At 43.5% G+C, this 19,999-nt stretch overlaps 1 protein-coding gene across 4 annotated transcripts in view; it reads right to left on the bottom strand.

Annotated features, from left to right (window-relative positions):
• Positions 1-19,999, bottom strand: part of EVC2 (EvC ciliary complex subunit 2) — a 162,459-nt gene that overhangs the window by 127,298 nt on the left and 15,162 nt on the right. For all 4 annotated transcript variants that reach the window (XM_054029013.1, XM_054029014.1, XM_054029015.1 and 1 more), the window contains exons 5-7: positions 13,525-13,711; positions 10,414-10,523; positions 2,718-2,777 (exon numbers count right to left, since the gene is read on the bottom strand). In XM_054029013.1, coding sequence (XP_053884988.1) covers positions 2,718-2,777; positions 10,414-10,523; positions 13,525-13,711 — 357 coding nt within the window. The remainder of the gene's footprint in view (positions 1-2,717; positions 2,778-10,413; positions 10,524-13,524; positions 13,712-19,999) is intronic.

Below are 19,999 nucleotides of genomic sequence, written 5' to 3'. Positions count from 1 at the left end.
AGAGCTTAGAAACTAAATTTTTAAAAGGCTCTCTCTAACGTAACTGTGAATACTGTTGTTATCCATTTAAATGTCTGTTTTTTCAAAAACTTCTAAGCTCTTATTCAGTGGCACTGAATCCCCCACCTTAATAATGCACTATGGGAAAAATACCACATTATAAATTTTAAATTCTTTGTCTTTCAATTTAATTGAATATCCCTTGTTCTTGTATTATGAGAAAAGGAAAATAAGAGCTCCTGATTTACATCCATGACCTGAAGAAGAGGTCTGTGGAGCTTGAAAGCTTGTCTCTTCCACCAACAGAAGCTGGTCCAGTAAGAGATATTACCCTACCCACTTTACCTCTTCTAATATACCAATCATTATTCTGGTTACATCTCTCATGGCCCATTTAGCTGTCCCATCTCTAAACTAAAACAGTTCCAACATACACACGTTCTCCATATACAGCAGTCTTTCTAAGCCTCTAATCATTTTTGTGATCCATCTCCTAATTCTTTCTACTTCTGTTCTATCAGTAAGCATTAGGGTAGGAATAAAATAGATGGGAAAAGGGGAGCAAATGAAGAGCAAAAGAAAACCATCTTATTAACTTACTTTTTCAATAGGACAAAACACTGATCATCTTAAAAGCAGCCAAAATTATATTACATACAAAACATTACATTAAAAGAACATTATTTAAATTGCAAAGTCAAGCACTCAAAAGCTAGGAAATGCCAGAATTAAGGTTGACTGTGCAACCTTTATTTGGTCCCCTTGCCTGTATGCATTATTTATACAGGGCTTAATTATATGGTTACATATTATTTTCCCCACAGGATCTCAGCCTCATTCAGTGCGCAGGGTAGATGGTGCTCACTTAAGGAGCAGCTATTCAACATTTTACTCTAACCTCCTTTTTCAAGCAATGTTCAGAGAACCCTAATTCTGGAACTTTTGAGCATTCAAAAGTTTCAAAAGAAACGTGGCCGCTTAGGAGCCTATGGGTTTGTCTACATGGCCCCGCAGTTTGGAGCAATGGGGTGTGAACTGGAGCACACACTAGTGTGCTGCGCTGTGCTATAACTGCCCTGCAGAGTAGTCCCTGTGGGAGTGAATTAAATGATACCTAGTTTGCATTATGTAGTCCTGTAAACTTTGAGAATTAAACTAAACTGAACTAAGGCCATTTTAATTCTGAGTAAGAGCATACATACAGGGGTTTAATACAGTTTAACTAATGCACATTAAATTCACACCTTTAGTTAATTTGTATTAACCTTCCTGGGTGTCCCTGTTTTGACAAGCCCTTAGGCTCCTCAGTCCCTTTTGAAAATGGGACTTGGGTGCTTTTCACTCCGAATCTATAAAATATTTTATCTGCCCTGAAACTTTTCTTGATTATGTAAAAATATGAAATCAGCTCACAGGTCAAGCCAACACTTACTGGTGGCAGAAGAAACAATTTCAATTTTGAAAGTAACCTGGACATATTGTTATTCCTTTGGCTTTGAGAAATCCGAGACAGTGGAGTATTTGCTAGTAATTCCCTTCCCCTTACAAATCATATAACAGAAAAGAAAAGATCAAACTTGTACAGTAGCCCTTTAATTCTCACTTTTCTTGAAGATTCCATAACTTCACCTTCACAGTGGAATGCCAGTTCCTGTTTACTCAAACACTGCACAAATGCTGCTGCTTTCTGCATCTGCAATATTTCCTCTCCATTTCCACTTGTTCTGCAATTGTCCTATCAATATGACCTTTAGACTTTAAATGACACAGCCATGGCAACATAGCTTTGGGGAGAAATAAACGATTTTCTTTTGCCTGAGTGCAAGCGATCAGCATTCCCACCACTCTGGCCACCACTACTTAATAAAGATTCCCTACAATGAAATAGCCTGCGTGAGTAACAAAAAGGGGGAGGGGATGGGGAAGACAGAGAATGAGTTTAGGTGAAGAAATTACTCTAGCAAGGGAAGCAATAGATGCAGGGAGAAGTTCTCTAATGGAAAAATGAGGGACAAACAGCACTGCTTGCTGAAATCAATGTTATTCTGCTGGCTTATTTGAACCATTAGAAGCCACATATTTCATTAGTAAAGGACAGAAATACATATTGGAGGGATGACTGGTCAAAGAGCAGGATGGAAATTAAACTATTCCTCTTCTGCTGAATTTTTACCCATCCAGTCCCCCAGCACGGGTATTTGAATCAGCATAGTGTGTAGTGCCACTCCTCAGTAGATGTAAGAGAACTTGCACCCTTCTGGAATGAGCACTGGAAACAAAAAGCCCAATTCATGCTGGATATGCCCAGCAGCAAGTTAGAATGCTCATTGCCATTCTCTGGGGTTGCACAGACCTTCCATTTGGAAAACTGGATCTGAATATAGCATAAAGCCACAGAGCTTCTACATTAAGAATTCTGGTGCTTAAATATAAGCCTCTCTTCTGCCTGCTCTGTCTGGGTAATAGAAGGAAAAACCTCATTTGCAAGTCACAGTAATCAGCATTGGCCAAACAAACCAAAGGCCAAATTGTGATGACCTTATTCACACAAGTAGTTCTTTAATTTAAATTCCTGTAACTGACTTCAATGGGACTATTTTTTAAGTAAGAGAGTCACTATTTGGCACCCAGAAAGCTCTTTTTTACTACCCAAAATAGAACACAGAAGAATCCTTAGAAGTACCACATATAGTCAGTTATCTATGATTCAGTGTTACCTTAGTCTTTTCCTCTGCTGTTATGGTGAATGATGCAGTCAAACTATGCTGTGTTTTGTTCTGGAAAAGATATAGAAAAGTATCTCAATATTATAAAACAAGCTTAATCTAATATATAAAACTAGCATGCTGTCCAACTACTGTACAGAAGCTTCCTTCACACACAACTCAGAGGAAAATGTTTTTATTAATTATTATCATCACTTATAACTACAAAAGTCTAATAGAAAAATGCAACATACTTATCTACTGCTAACAGGCAGGGAAGCAGCTGTTCTGTGGGGCATACTCCCCTCCTAACTGTACGGCCCCACAGAAGTTAATGGTGCTCCTCATAGCATTAACTTCGGCCTGGAAGAGTGAAGGTGAACCCAAAAGCAGCATGGCTCCTAAAGACACCACAGTAGAATCATGGGGCTAGAAGGGACCACAAGGGTCATCTAGTCTAACCCCCTGCTAAGATTCAGGATTTGTTGTGTATAAACCATCTGAGGCAGTTTGTTGCGTTGTCCTACTTTTTCTTACAGTTAGGAATTTTTCCTGAGCTTTAATCTAAATCTGCTATGCTATAGTTTGAACCCACTGCCTCTTGTCCTGCCCTCTGTGGCAAGAGAGAACAACTTCTCTATCTTCTTCATGGCAGTCTTTCAAGTGTTTGAAGACTGCTATCACATCCCCTCCCTTAATCTCCCCTTTTCCAAACTAAACATACCCAGTTCCTTCAGCCTTTGCTCACATGGCTTGCATTCCATCCCTTTGATCATCTTTGTCACTCGCCTCTGGATCCTTTCCATTTTCTCTACATCCTTTCTATACACTGGTGACAAAAATTGGACACAGTACTCCAGCTGAGGCCTAACCAGTGCCAAGCAGAGCACTACTATCACCTCCCGTGACTTGCATGCTATGCCTCTGTTAATACAACCCAAAATCGCATTTGCTTTTTTTGCAACAGCATCACATTGTTGACTCATGTTGAGGTTGTGATCCACCACAACTCCCACATACTGACAAGCCAGTTATTCCCCATTCTATTTTTGTGCATTTGGCTTTTTTTTCCTAAGTGTAGCATCTTACGTTTGTCTTTGTTGAATTTCATTTTGTTGCCTATAGCCCAGTTCTCCAATTTATCAAAATCTCTTTGAATTTTAGCTCTATCCTCCAAATTGTCTGCAACGCTCCCCAGGTTTGTGTCATCTATACATTTCATCAGTTTGCTCTCTATTCCTACATCCAGGTCATTAATAAAGATGTTAAATAACACCAGATCCAGAACAGATCCCTGTGGAACCTCGTTTGAGACCACCTTCCAATCTGACATAATTCCATTAATAGTTACGCTTTATTTGCTGTTATTTAATCAATTATGTAACCACCTAATGGTACTTCCACTGAGCCTGCATTTCTCCAGCTTACTTATCAGAATGTCTTGTGGGACTAAGTCCAGATATATTGCCCTATCCACCAAGCTAGTTTCCCTGTCAAAGAAGGAAATCAAGCTGTTCTTAGTAAATCCATGCTGGCTGCTAGTGATCACCCCTTCATCCCCTAGATATTTGCAAATTGAATGTTTTATACATTGCTCTAGTAGCTTTCCAGGTATCAAGGTTAGGCCAACTGGTCTATAGTTTCCTGGCTCCTCCTTTCCCCCCTTTTTAAAGATGGTCACTATGTTAGCCTTTCTCCAGTCTTCCAGGACTTCTCCTGTCATCCATGAGTTTGTAAATATTATTGCTAGTGGCACTGAGATTTTTTCAGCTAATACCTTCAGCACCCTCTGGTGAATAGCATTAGGCCCCACTGACCTGAATTCAAATGGATCAGAAAATCTGAGTTCTTTACTTATCCCGATCTGCATTCCTTCCCCTTTATTGTCTATGGTAACTTTGTTAGTTGTCTGGTCACATGTTATTTTTTGTGAGAAGACTGAAGCAAAGTAGGCATTGTGAAGCTCTGCCTTCCTATCATCTTCCATTACCAGCTCACCTTCTCCTTTGACCTATCACTGATCTTTCTTTTTTGTCTGATATATTTGAAGAATCCCTTCTTGTTGTCTCTAACATTTCTTGCCAGCTGTAACTCATTCTTTGCCTTGGCTTTCCAGATTTTGTCCCTACATGCTTGCACTATTCCCATGTATACTTCCTTAATGACATGCCCCTCCCATTTCCTACATTATCCTTTTTGGTTTTTAGATGGCTAAAAAGCTACTTGTGCAGCCACACTGGCTTCCTGTGGTGGTTCTTATCTTTCCTCTGCATTGGAATAGCTTGATGTTAAGCCTCTAGTATTACATCTTTGACAAACTGCCAGTCCCCTTTGACTCCTTTTCTTTCAACTGGTCTAATTCAGGGGTTCTCAACTGTTTTTTTCCTGAGCCTCGCCCCTTCACTCCCAACATACTATAAAAATTCCACAGCCCACCTGAGCCACAATAACCAGTTTTATGCATAAAAAAGCCAGGACCTTCGTTGTTCATCATTATCACTCCCATAACCGCATTGGTCATTGAGGCACCATCACTGATGAGCAATTAACCAACTGTCTCCACCCCTGACAATTGTGTGTCAGTGCTTGAGTCTCCGCGAAGTCCATTTGTGTCCACCCTTTTATGTTGTCAATCCACCTCTTCTTCTATCGACCTCTTCTCCTCTTCCCCTGTACTGTCCCTTGGAGGATGATCTTGGATAGGCCAGATGATCTTGTTACATGGCCGTACCACTTCAGCTTGCATTTCTTCACGGTCATCAGGAGGTCTTCATATGACCCAGTGCATTGGGTTATGATGTTGCCGACCTCTTCATTAGTGATGTGGTTGAAGTATTTCAGAGTGGCAGCCGTGTAAGTCTGTATCCGCAAAAAAACCCAGGAGTTTTTGAAGCTGGCAATTTTGCAACAGAAAAGCTTCAAAAACAGACTCCAATGAGAAACTGCTGAGCTGGAATTGATATGCAAACTAGATACAATCACTTTAGGCTTGTTTAGAGACTGGGAATGGCTGAGCCATTACAAACATTGTATCTATCTCCCCATGTAAGTATTCTCACACTTCTTATCAAACTGTCTGTACTGGGCTATCTTGATTATCACTTCAAAAGTTTTTTTCTCTTACTTAATTGGCCTCTCAGAGTTGGTAAGACAACTCCCACCTTTCATGCTCTCTGTATGTGTATGTATATATATCTCCTCAATATATGTTCCATTCTATGCATCCGAAGAAGTGGGCCGTAGCCCACGAAAGCTTATGCTCAAATAAATTTGTTAGTCTCTAAGGTGCCACAAGTACTCTTGTTCTTTTTGCGGATACAGACTAACACGGCTGCTACTCTGAAACCACTCTGTGAGCTGATCCCATCACATTTGTTTGTCATCAGCTTGGTTTTCTCTGCACTGATTTCCATGCCATATTTTATGGAGGTTTCATCCAATCGTTTCACAAGGTTGGCAAGTTCATCTTCGCTGCCTGCCAGGCCATCAATGTCATCAGAGAACCGAAGATTTGAGATTATTTGCCCCCCCAATGCTGACCGTGCATGTATGATCTTCTAGGGTATCAGTCATTATGCACTCCAAGTAGATGTTGAACAGTGTGGGCGAAAGAAGGCAGCCTTTCAGGACTCCAACAGTGGTGTGAAACCACTTTCCTATTGTGCCATTGACGAGAACTGCACTGCTGGCCTTGGCATACAGTTGTTTAATGGTAAGAATAAACTTATGACCAACATTGGACTTCTTCATGGTTGCCCAGAGAGCTTCATGATATACTTTGTCAAACGCCTTCTTGAAGTCAACAAAGACGTGGTAGATGTCCTGCTGGTGTTAAAAGTAATTCTCACATAGAACACGAAAGTTGAAAATCTGTTCTGTGGTACTTCTTCCAGCATGAAAGCCAGCCTGTCCTTCAACAATGATATTGTCTGTGTAATGGGGCGGCTGCCCCACTCCAATAGGCAGGAGTTAAAAGCAGCCAAGCTAAGCTGATTGGGGAAGCAGCCACAGCTGTGGCCAGCTCAATCAGGGCCAAGCTGGCCCTGATAAAAGGGCTGTGGGGCCAGGAGGCAGAGGAGTCTCTCTCCGGCCCTGGAGTTACCTGAAGGTACCTGGAGCAGTGCTGGGGAATAGGGCAAGGGAGCTGGGAAGCTCCAGCCTGGTAAAACCCCAGGCTGCAGGCCTTGTTGAAGGCCCACAGATGTACTGGGGCTGCAGGGATACAGCCTGGGAATAGGCAAAGGCAGCAGGTCCAAACCCCTTGCCAATGAGGAGTGGCCACTACAGACTGCAATTTACCCCAGTGAGCGGGGGCTAAATGATGACTGGCAGTAGCCACTGAGGCAAGGTGGGTTTAGAGGGTTGGGGGTTCACCTGGGAAGGGAGACTCAGAGCATGGGAGTACTGCTGGGGCAGAACCCCGAGGTAAAGGGCACTGGGGTCCGGGAAGGACATGGGGCCAGCAGCAGGCGAGACATTGGCCTGCAGAGGGCGCTTTGTACGCTGGAAAAGAGCTAATTCCCAGGTGACCAGCAGGAGTCGCCACACCAGTGAGTCTTCACTTCACTACAGTCTGCTTGTGGCCTCAATCTGTTCAATATGACTTTCAACATCACTTTGCTGGAATGGCAAATTAAACTTATGATCTGGTAATTTCGACACAATTGCAGGTTGCCTTTCTTTGGCAGAGTGATGACTAGTGACTGTGTCCACATGGAGGGCCACTCACCAGACTGCCAGAGCTTGGTGAGTACATCTATTACTATTTCTCCTCTGAATTTCATTGATTCGGCTAGGATATTGTCAATACCTGTAGCCTTTCCATTCTTGAGTGATTTCACAGCTGTCTCCACTTCTTCACGTAGTATTGGAAAGTCATCCTCCTCTGTTGAATCTGGGCTGTCTAAGACACTAAGATCTCCATTTGCCTGATGGTTATATAGATCAGAGCAGTCATTTGTCCACCTATTGATGATGTCCCTTTCTTCTGTAAGACTGTTCCGTTCTTTGTCTTGAATTGCGTTAGCTTTGGTTCATCTTTCCTTCGTCAAATCTTTTACAACCTGGATCTGTGTTAGGGGGTAGCACGTAGGGCAATTGCCTGGCGCCCCATGCCACAGGAGCTCCTGTGACGCTATATTGCTCAGGTTTCAGCTTCAGTCCCGGGTGGCGGAGCTCTAGGCCCTGGGCTTCAGCCCCATGCAGTGGAGCTTTGGCTTTCTACCCTGGGCCCCAGTGAGTCTAATGCTGGCCCTGCTTGGCGGACCCTCTGCAACTTGCTTGTGGCCCCCGGACTCCTGGTTGAGAATCACTGGTCTAATTAATATCAGGAAATACCTCAAAGGGACCATGGTGCCACAAAGCCAGGCAGAATTAGAGGGATAAACTTACTGCGGAGTTGGAGTTTCTTCTCTTGTGAATCCTGATTTTGGATGCCGTTCAATCTACTTCCTTAGTGTGCCCCCTTCCCCTTCAGCAAACTCCTTTCTCCCTTAAAAGAGGAATAGTTGGCAATGGGAGATAACCATGGGGAGTTTCCTGGGCCTCCAGTCCCTTTCCAGGGGGCTAGAGGCAGTAAAGGGACATAGACATTTTTGATTGGGGGAGGACCAGATAAGGCTTTAATACCATGATTTAATAGTTTTATACCATGACTAAATTAATCCACTTTTAATAAAGTGAAAAATGATCTTCTGTTCCAAACTCAGTATTTCCTTTATTTATTAATGAAATCCCTAATATTTGGGGGGGGGTAGGAGAGGGGCGGGAGGAAGGGAGGGCACTAAAGACCTCTAAGCCCCACTTGTCTATGCCCATGTGATATGGCCCTAAGTCTTCAAACTTCTCAGAAAACTCAACCCCAAGCAACTTCTAAACCAAGATGACAGGAAATACAGTTAGGCCTGGATGCACAAAGGAGTTAGATACCTAACTCCCAGTTTTGCGACCATAGCAATGCACGGAACTCCCACTGAACCCTGTAGGTGTTTGAACTTGTTTGTCATCTAACGTTATTGCAGTAAAAGTTCCCTAGGCACCTATGTTCCTGCCTCTGAGCGTAAAGGCTATTACCTCCCTCTAGGCGTCCAGAGGTCTATCTCCCACCTAAGTCCCAGAGCAATTCACAAACCAGGGGATGATAGGCATTTGGCCACCTAAGTTGTGTGTGGGACCCAATCCAGTAAGCATCCTCTAAACACACATACCAGATCAGGTCGCTCAGACGAGTTCATAAAAAAACAGTGGAGTGGGGTTTGGGGGGAAGAGGCGAAAGAGGAGGCCCTCCCTCATACCTCACCTGAGAGGTGGCAAAATACTGTTCAAATCCCTTCTTTCCCTCAGGTGGAGGAGGAGCCTTGAACTGGGGGTCTCCCACATCTCAGGTGAGAACTCTAACCACTGGGCTAAAAGTTATGCAGGAGGTCCTCCTCCCCAACCCCTATCTCCAGCTTCTTGCTAAAACAGCATAGGTACCTAAATACAGGAAAGGGTTCACAGCAGAGAATTGCTGGTAGAGATAGGCACCTCCCTGCAACCCAGACTTAGGTGCCTAACTCTGTGAGAGTGGTGAGGCTTAGTGCACACACCACTGGTCAGCATCTCCCATTGCCTAGCTTAGGTGGCTCCCTGCCTGGCATACTGGTGTTTGTGGATCACTGTCTAAGGCGCTTGTGTCTCCCTATTCATTGTATTGGGAGCCTGGGCAACTAACTCAGGCTTTGTGAATCACAGTGATTTTCTAGGTGCTGTGACGTAATGCGTCTCAATACCTCACTCCTTTCATGCATGACCTTAGCCCTTAGGAAAACGCGCACAGACAACTCATCTTCAGATCATACAAAAATTGCACTATCAAAACAGTGTAGTGGTCCACCTATTCTCTGACAGTGGACCATACCCAATGTTTCAGAGGGAGGTGCAAAAACCCCATAAAAGGCAATGCTGGAAAAACCTGTTTATAGGAGAAGTAGTTTCCTAGCCCCCAACAATTAATGGTTGACTTTTCTTTTTAACTATGGCTGTTCCAATTAGTCATTAAATGCTGAATGAAAAGAGCCATTTAAAGAATTGTCATAAATCATTCTTACTAAGATGGTCAATTGGTCTTTACATAAAAGGGATTTTAATATATATTTGTTTACATATATACAAAGACACGGTAAAAGAATTGGCCACAAATGAACAAGTACATTAAGAATGCCCACAATTAAGAAAGCAAAGCCACCAGGGAAAAGCTGAGACCATATTATAAAGAAAAAGAAAATTACATTTCCACCGGTATATGGCACAACTTTCAATTCCTAGGAGACAACAAGGAGTTCAAGCGTGAACATTCACACATTCAGGTTACATTATAACATACTCATAAAACAAATGGATGAAACTTTGCTATTTTCTGAATGCACAGATAAAATGGAGAGAGGTCCCAAATATAGGGAGAAAATTATAGGCTAATACACAAATAATAGAGCTCTAATTTCTTTCATCTATTGAACTTGAGAGGCCCAGTGCCATAAGTCACTCCCATCATTAATGTATAATACTCATGTATTTACAGATTCATCACAGTCACTCAGAGAATAGTGTCTAAAAGCTTGTATCACTATGCGCTGACCTCATCATTTAGGCAGCCAAGAGCAGATTCCAGTATTCCCATAGTGTGTGTACATAAATTATAAAGGATAAAATAAAACTGAAAATGAAATACCAGTGATGAACTGTTGAAGGTCAATTTAGCAGGCAGTGTCAAGGCTCTGCCATCCCAGGTTTCTTTTGCATCAAGAAATGCAATGTAGTTGATTGAGTAGTATTCTCCAACTGTTATAAGAGAAAAATCAGTGTGTAAACTAAATGTGGATGAGTGTATTACAGAGTCATGTCTTTATTTTCTTTATTAAATTGGTAAATACAAAAGACTTGAATAGAACCCAGTAGAGTTACACATCCTTGGAGTTTTATAGGAAAATAATGGGCTTGATTTTCTGAAGTGCTGACCACACACTTGAAGACAATGGAAGCTGCAGGTGTTCGGCACCTCTGAAAATCAGGCTCAACATAAATAATAGATTGAAATAGCATTTTAGGTTCCACTTATAGAATCCAAGCTGTGAGTCTGCATCAGCAGATAGACTTAGAACATGGATGCAGCGGCATAAGCCACTTGCAATCCTCACTTCACTAGAAGTATGAGTGGCATAGCCACCAAACGCAGTGTGCAAAATGGGCGAAAGCAGGGCAGAAGGGGATAGGAGAAAGTTCATTCTCTCTCCCAGGCAGCCTCTACTGGTGAGGCTCCAATGGAGACGTGGCTGGACCTTGGAGTTTCCTTCCCTAGAAGGAATCTGTGGGGAAGGCCAGCAGCAGTACCACAGCCTCCATTTTCCAATAAGATAAACCCCTCCTCCCTCCAACCCCACACACACCCGCCACCAACACATGTTTAGTTGTCCCTGCAGTTACAGGGTGTACACATGCATAGTTCACCCCCTGCTCTGTCCCTACAGTAGCAAATCAGGCCCAGTACGTTTTGTGACATAACTGCAATGAAATCTGTATTAAGTGAGCATTCAAGACACCAGTAAATATTTGCTTGATGGAGATGGTCTTAATAAAAGTGGAGAAGAACTGTACTCGTTACTTGGGGGAGGAATACTTTGAGATGGTCTCTTGAAATGAGAGGTAACTAATAAGAGTGGTCTCCTGTATAGGCTTGTAGTTGATTCTGGGATTCATCCTGCTCCCGTTTTATACTTTCATGGACTTAAAGGCCAGAAGGCACCATTAGATCATCTAGTCTGACCTCCTATATAAACACAGGACATTAACCTTCACACAGATACCTTAATTTTAAGCCCAATCAATCTAGTTAGACCAAAGCATTTCAGTCAGCAGGAGACTGAACTGTTGTGTGCCACGAGCAGAGAACAAGAGGGACGATGGTACCACCAATGCCCGAGGCCCCTACATGGCAAAGAATTGATTAGGCAAGATATGCCTAGTCAATCCTAGCAGGTGACCAGCACCCCATCCTGCAGTGGAACACGAACCCCCATCAAGATCCTTGCCAATATTACCTGGGGGGAAATTACTTCCTGACCCAAAATCTGGTAACCAGTTTGGCCCTGAATATATGGGCAAGACACACCAACCGGGCATTTAAGAAAGAGCATTCTCTGTACCACCTCACAGCACTGGTCCATCCTGTCTGGGGTCCAATCTCCAGCTGTGGCCAATCTCTGATGCTTCAAAGGAAGGCAAACCTTCTCCCCACCGCATACATCTGCAGTGTACTGAAGCCAAAAGGTTTTGTCACTGACTTCACTGAAGCAGAAATGGAATTTTAACTTAGAACACCTCCAAGCAATGAAGTGACTGTGTATAACACATGCTATCTGCAGACACATCTCTAAGTACCATCAGGCACAATCTTTGTGCCCATCACTGGAGATCAGTTTAGGGCTGAGCTGGGGGCTAACATATCAATGAATGAGAGTTACAACCAAATGAGCTTTGTTCTTGTTTTGCCATCGTAGTTTAGATTTCTTCATAATGATGGAAACACCTTCCATTGGCATGGAAAGCAAAATTCAATTCCAGCTTTAATGGAAGCTGTGCCAGATGTGACAATTGTTCCAGCTTTGTTTGCCAATTCAATAATGTAAGTCAAGTTTCTTTTCTCGGGGGGTAATTCTTTCTAAAGAATCTCTGGGTTGAAAGCCAGTAACTCGCTGCCAACAGGTTCAATACCCAACCCCACGATCTGTGCCACCAACCGAGCCTCCATTATCAGAAATGGGCTCTAGTTATTAACTTCCTACCATGCTAAAGCCCCATATGGACTAATTTTACTATTTGGAAAGTATTCAGTTTTTAGCTATCATGCCATTGGTTATTTACTTGAAAAAAGTAATCATAATTTAACAGCTCTGAAGATGTACTTCAAGAGGGTGCAGGGCCAATATCATGACCCCAGGAAGAAAGAAGTTAATTCTGGCTTCCTTCCTTTCCCCTCACACAGGGAAATAAGGGATATAAGAACAGCTACTGGGTATCAGAAAAAGGAGATTTCCTGCAGGAGGACAGGGCTCCACACCAAGTGTTTAGATAGGGGGTTGAAACCAAGGCTAGAGAGGGCTTGTATTTTGGTTTCATTTATGGTTATAAAGATTTACTTTTGTTTGTGGGTTGAACTCTATATAGATCTAAAATCTCCCTTATCTATATTGCAGACAACGCTTTAGGTCCAAATTCCACAGTCATTTCCAAGCAGGTGAACCCTTATGCCCAAGCAGACCCAATGGCAGGATAAGAGTCTTAGATTATTTTGAGAGAATTTTTAAACATCTAATTTCACTTTTTACTGAGTAAGTTATTTGGTTACCGTCTGCATGACTTTCAGCTTGGATAAAGAAATTATCCAAATCAGATTTGTTTTGATACTGATTATCCAGGATTTTGTTTTTTAAAAAAATCTTTCCATTGGAATTAAAGTAATACAGAAACATTCTTTACTTGTGTCAGGTTTTGAAGGAGCTAAGTGTTACACAACTGAAGGGTCCAATTCTGCATCCACTGACATCAGACAGCTCCAAGCTTGGAGATAAATTTGGCCTGACTCACTCCTCTGAGTTGAAAGAATATTACAATTGCAGAGTTGAAAACAAACCTTCCTGGAATTAAGATATATTAACTGTTAAAGGGTGCTTTTGTTTTAACCTAAGTCACCAGAATAAACAATTAAATATCCTAATTTGAAGTTTTCTTGTCACAAAAACTGTCTTCACATATTGAAAAGCAGAGTCACTGCTTAATTACTTACCTTGCAGGAATCCTCTCCTATATATCTGGAACCCATCTGTAGTCTTATTACCACTGGTTCCTTGAACATGGAGGCCAGTAATATTGTCCAGCAGAATGAGATCTGTGACATTGGATGCAGATGGTGTGTTGGTATTATTTATCAGAAGTCTTACATATGCAGTTTGGAGATCATGTTGAGTAGCCACCTAAAACCAGAAATACCAATAGTTTTGTTTTGGAGTGAAATGGTAGTATTTAGCTGCAAATTACTAGGCCCACTTAGTTTAGAGTGTGTGCGTGCATGTGTGTGTTAAAGCTTTTTCTTTGAGGGCATTTTGAGTGACCTGCTGACAACATCACACTCCATTTGATTTCAAACTCCCAGAGAGATTTTAATCTCCTACACGTCAAGCTGTTGCTTGGCGACAGTGCAATAGAAAAACCTGTAGTTTGAAATCCAGGATAACAGCTCATGCAGAGAAAGGACTGAGTGAAAACAAGAATCTGAAAATCCCAGAGAGACCTCATACAGGAGAATTGGAATGCAATGTTCTAATCAGGTTCTGGAAAATTCATAACACTCAGCTTTGGCAGCATGAAGAGAAGGCCCTTAATGCACGTCACACTTGCTATCACTTCATTCTCCTGATGCAGCTTGATCTCCTATTTAACCCCTGGTCTGCAAGAGTTATACAGCCTCTTATTCCCCCCGTCTCACGGGCTTGCTAACTCACCTTAGGACCCATGGGTAAGGCTATGATTTAGTCACAGAAGTCACGGCAGTCACGGATTCTGTGACTTTACTGGACCTCGGCGACCTCTTCCGCTTCAGCTGTCAGCAGCTGAAGTGCGGGGTGGAGGCAGGACTGTGTGCCCCTGCCCTGCTGCAACAGCTTGCAACTGCAAGCTGGATATCTGGAATCACAACCCTGCAGCCCCAGCCCCACAGCTTCTACCAGGGCCGTGTGCTCTTTCCCGACAGCATCCCAGGACTGTGCACCCCCCACGGCTGTGGCCAGCTCCAGAGCTGGGGTTGCACATCCCCCACTGTGCTCCAGCACCGTGGCGTCTGCCAGGGGCTGCAGCCAGGGTCGTGTGCCTGAACCCTGTGGCGGGAGCTGCAGCGGGGGACTGTGCGCCCTGTCCCAACAGCGTCCCAGGGCTGTGCACCCCCCGGCTGTGGCCAGTTTCAGAGTTGAGGCTGTCCACCCCCACTGTGCCGCAGCCCCGCAGCAGCTGGGGGCCGTGCTGCAGCTGGAGCCATGCACCCCGATCCTGCGGCTTTTGCTGCAGCAGGGGCTGTGCATCCCTGCCTTGTGGCCTGCCCAGGCCGTGTGCCCTCTCCTGACTGCGGCCAGGGCTTGTGGGCTCTGAAGCTAGGGCCGCGCATCCCTATCTTGCAGCTGCGGCCATCTCTGGAGCCGGGGGCTGTACGCTCCCCTGCTGGCTTGTCAGTCCCCGTCCCACCCATGGAACTCCATTCCTCCCCCTATTTAGCCCTGCCCCAGTTATTTTTAGACAATATGGAACGTCCCTGTTCTGCTGCAGGGCACAATTCCTGGACTGCTTCTCCTCTGGTTGCTCCTCCTTGCAACCAGCTCTCTCCCAACAAACACTGGCCTTGCTGGGCTCAGCCCACCTATTGGGAAGTCCAAGTCATATGCTTGCTGTCTGGGGCCTAAAGTTGGGCACCAGGACATGTCAGCTACACTCTGGCCCCAGTAACTCTTCCTCCTCCCAAACACGGAGTCTCTTTATACTCAGCTCACATGTTGGGGCATTCCCAGCCATGTCCAAGGTGTCCAGGGTCTGTAGTAGATGTAGGATGCATCTGTTATTATTTGCTTTGTGTGTGTTGTACTTTAAATTTCTAGGAGTCTAGGCTGCAGCTCAAAGCAGCCGTTTTGTGAGGAAGTTCAGTGCAGACTGCTACTGTGGAGACACACACTATTACGCTCTCCCGCTTATTTTGATTCTTCTTGTTTTTACAGATTATTACCGTTACTGTTATTTCAAGTCTAAATTTGTCTAGCTTTAACTCCAGGCCATGTTATACCCTTGTCTGCTAGACTGAAGAGCCCATTATCAAATCTCTGTTTCCCACGTAGTTACGAACAGACTGTGATCAAGTCACCCCTTAACATTCTCTTTGTTAAGCCAAACAGATTGAGCTCCTTGAGTCTTTCACTACAAAACATGTTTTCCAATCCTTTAATTATTTTCATGGCTATTCTCTGAACCCTCTCCAATTATTCAATAACCTTCTTGGATTGTAAACCCAGAACTGGACACAGTGTTCCAGTAGCAATCACACAAGAGGTACTATAACTGCTCAACTCTTACTCCATAGTCCCCCGTTTATACATCCAAGCCCTTTTGGTCACAGCATCACACTGGAAGCTCATGTTTAGCTGATTATCCACCATGACCTGCAGTGTCACTGCTTTTCAGCGTCACTGCTTCCCAGGATAGAGTCTCCCAACCTGCAAGTGGGGCCTGCAGTCTACCCCACAGTTTCGTCACTCAGCGTTGGCTAAGAGGAGGCTCTCATATATTTATATAGATTCAAATCTTCCATAACACTGTTCCATCTCTATTTAGCAGGCCTTGACCTGGATCCACAAAGGGATTTTGCGGTTTTAATACCTAAATAATCTGCGTCTTGGAAATCACAAAACTCCACAAATCCTTTGTTAGGCACCTACACTTTCTACTACACAATGCATGGAGAGAGACAGGTGCCTGAGAATGGAATCCACAAAAGTCAGCACACACTAGGTGCGGGAGTCACCTAAGCTAGCCAATAGGAATTGCAAACAAGAAGGGTGTGGACTACAGAGTCATTCAGAGTCTCTCTCTCAGTCTGGCCCAGAGCAGATTTAATTATTTCTATAAAACTTCAAACAGGAGAGACTGATCTCCCATCAGAATATCCCACAGTCCAGTGGTTAGGGCCCTGTCCAGAGGTGAGAAGTCCTGTTCCAATCTCTTCTCCTCAACAGGCAGAGAAGGGAACTTAACTGACGTCTCCCACATCCTGGGTGAGTTCCCTAACCATTAGGCTAAAGCTTACAAAGGAGGCTTCCTCCTGCTCCCTCGCCGTTTTGTGTGGAGATTGGCATGCTCAGAGCACACCTACTGGATCAGGCCCCACATGCTTAATTCCTCCCATGCTCTGCAAAAAATTTCTCCACTGTGAGGGCAGGGCACAAATAAGCTTCCATAGCCACCTTTCATATGTGGCTCCTGGGTACACAGATGTGTGCTGTTTCTTTACACCTGTATCATGGGGGGAACTGGAGAAAATTCTAGGCAAATTCCTTAAAGTGAAGTAGAAAGAGAGAGTAGTTTAAAGGATAATCCTATTTTCCATATTCTAATAAAGTCCTTCATTCGGTGTTTGGCCCTAGCAACTCCTTCCCACTTTCACAACAACAGCTCCTGCCTCTGATTGCAATTCTCCTCAGCTGGCCAAAGGGATGATGTCTTCGGATACATCTGCACATTTTTGAATGCTATAATAATAGTTACATTGGAGTTCTGCCTCCTCACTTCTGATTAGAAAGAACCTGAAGGTGAGTAGTTGGGAGTAACAGGAGATCTTCGATATTTCGCTGACAAGCACTAGAGAAAACATTCTAACAGATAGCAAAGGAGAGGGAAAACCCTTATACCTCACCTCCACTGAGGAGAACTTCCTACAGCTGCAGCTATCATAGGGAATAGATGCCCAGGGGCCACAATCTCCCTTAAACCGCTGGCCCTCGCATTCACTTGTAACCTGCAGCTCTTGTTCCTACAGTAGACCCTGATGCTGTCAGCCTGAAGCAGAAGCAGCATCTCACAGAGACAGTTGAGCAACTATAGAGCCCTGGGTTTTTTGTCCTCTGTTTCTAAAAGGCAACCAGCAAATGCTATCAGCCCATGGACTAGCACACAGGAGACTGGGGTGAAGAAGCAAAAATGGGGGAAGGGTGGAAAGGAGAGGAAATAGTCAGGACAGAAGGGATGAAGGGGGAGAGTAATCAGGGAAGGGAGAAGGATCAGGAACTTGCAGACAGAATCTGATGTTGGGGAAAGGGTGGAAGAGCTTTAGGAATGATTCCCACACATCTGGTGTGTAAGACATGGGAATTCAAGTGACAGTGAGAGGTGTCATTCGCCAAAAAAACAAAACAAAAGGAAAAAGAATCATTTATACCCTGCATCTGTTTATAAAGATTTACCAGGGTCCTGTTTAAGATTATTGCAACTGTAAAGCACTAACACATTGATGTTCTCATCATTTGGTGAATGACACAGTTTAAAGCAGTGGTTCTCGAAGCCGGTCCACTGCTTGTTCAGGGAAAGCCCCTGGCGGGCAGGGCCAGTTTACCTGCCGCATCCACAGGTTCGGCCGATCGCAGCTCCCACTGGCCGCGGTTCGCCGTCCCAGGGCAATGGAGCTGCGGGAAGTGGCGCGGGCCGAGGGATGTGCTGGCCGCGGCTTCCCGCAGCCCCCATTGGCCTGGGACAGCGAACCGCGGCCAGTGGGAGCCGCGATTGGCCAAACCTGCGGAAACAGCAAGTAAACAAACTGACCCACCAGGGGCTTTCCCTGAACAAGTGGCGGACCGGCTTTGAGGACCACTAGTTTAAAGGGCACACTGATCAAATTGGGCCCTTATTCCCCCCACTCCCAATGTACAAATGGAGGAGCCAGGCCCACTATATGTGAGTCATCTTTACACCCTAGTTTCAGTGGCATTATCTACGTGAGGCAGGGACTACAGAATCTGTCCCTCAATGAGTAAATGTATGTCATTTCCCTGCTGGTTTTGCAAAGGAAATGCCTCAAACATTCCTAAAATGGAGGAACAAAGTAGATCTTACTTTTCCATTTAAATTACTAGAGACTGCCATATGGTCAGCCAGGTGTTAGGAGGAAAATGTCTGTTCAGATGTATTAGGATTCAAATAAAAGTGAAAGCTTAGTAAGTTAAAATAAAATATGAATTTGATCCAAAGGTGGAAGACAATTCACATATAACAATTTTTTTTTAATTTACAACTGGCAGCATTGAAAGATTATTTCTTGATAATCCTGCCATCTTGCGCAGACTAGCTTTGATCTTGCGCAGCAAGACTTCGCCATTTTTAATGAGACTGCCTAGGTTGTACTATGAGTAGCAGAAAGAATCAAATATGCAAGTGTTTCAAAACTCTCTCTCCAAGATCTTCTTATAATAAAGGAGTAGTGAATCTGCTCTATAAAGCTTTCTGAAGTGGGAGGTTTTGTCTCACCACTTCATGTAACTGAAATTATCAATATTGGTCTTGCTAATTATGACCTATGGCCATTTTGATGATAACATTACAGTTAATTAGGCTCTGCAATGTAACGCATATGTATTCTCCATTTCCTATTTTCCACTCTGTGCATATGATCTGGTCCAGTTCACCAGGTCAATATTTTCAAATCAGCTGCTAAATTCCCAATGCTTGTACGCTTGGTCATTTGAAAGGCTGAATCCAAGCTTGACTTAAAGCATGACACACTATCTTTCTCCATGCAAGGGACAGGCAGAGTAAATTGGCTGTAATTACAAATATTCAAACCTGATCCGAGCAGAGTAAAAATGAAAAACCAAATTAGGTTTTAAAAATCTGGCCCAAAATAAACAAACTGGAAAAATAGCCATTTTTCAAACCCACCTAAGCAGGTTAAGTGCCTCAAGTCAATGGGAGTTAGGCATCTAGGCTGCTGGTGCACGTTTGAAAATCCCACTAGGGACCTGTCTGCATCTTTAGGCACCAAAATATCTTTGGAAATCTGGCCCTCTGTGTATTTGACAGCAGTCTTGTGTATAGTCATTTTCACTGTTATTCCTGTCCGTTTCCCTCCATTTGTGTGAGTTTTTCAAACAGCAGGGGGAGAGAAAAAATATTTTTTTTTAAATTGGAAAATGAGATTATAAAGCCCCAAACATTGGCAGATGGATTAAGGGCCAGATGCAGTAATTGAAATATATTGAGTCATTTAAAAAAATATTTCAGTTTGAGTGTCTCTTTCATTCTATGTTTACACTAGACTTCCTCCTAGTATCTGCTGTGGCTTATCTAACTGTGTTATCTGTTGTTGTGGTTAATTTATATATAATTAACATGTGGTGAATAGATTTAAATTGTAGGCATAGGTATAGCAATAAATATTATAGAGGTGTAAGATTGGCAAGCATTTATGAGTGTGCAGTAGGTTATAAGCAAAGTAGGGTTTTGGCCTGTAAGATTTTATCTTAGACACATTAAGCCTTAAAGGGTATGCATGAGCAGGTAACCGAGGAGGTATCAGTGAAGTTACAAGATTACTGTAAAATATATGCTAATAAGTGAAGTTTGGAAAATATGCCACTACGTACCCATCAGTTCTGCAAGATTGTAACATTGTGGGAAATTCTGCAGTGAGGGCAGGTTACCATGGGAACTTACTGATGTAAATGCTAATTAAAATAAGG

Source organism: Malaclemys terrapin, chromosome 5 (assembly GCF_027887155.1).
Source record: "Malaclemys terrapin pileata isolate rMalTer1 chromosome 5, rMalTer1.hap1, whole genome shotgun sequence".
Lineage (NCBI taxonomy): Eukaryota > Metazoa > Chordata > Testudines > Emydidae > Malaclemys > Malaclemys terrapin.
This window is presented reverse-complemented; position numbering and strand designations above follow the sequence as displayed.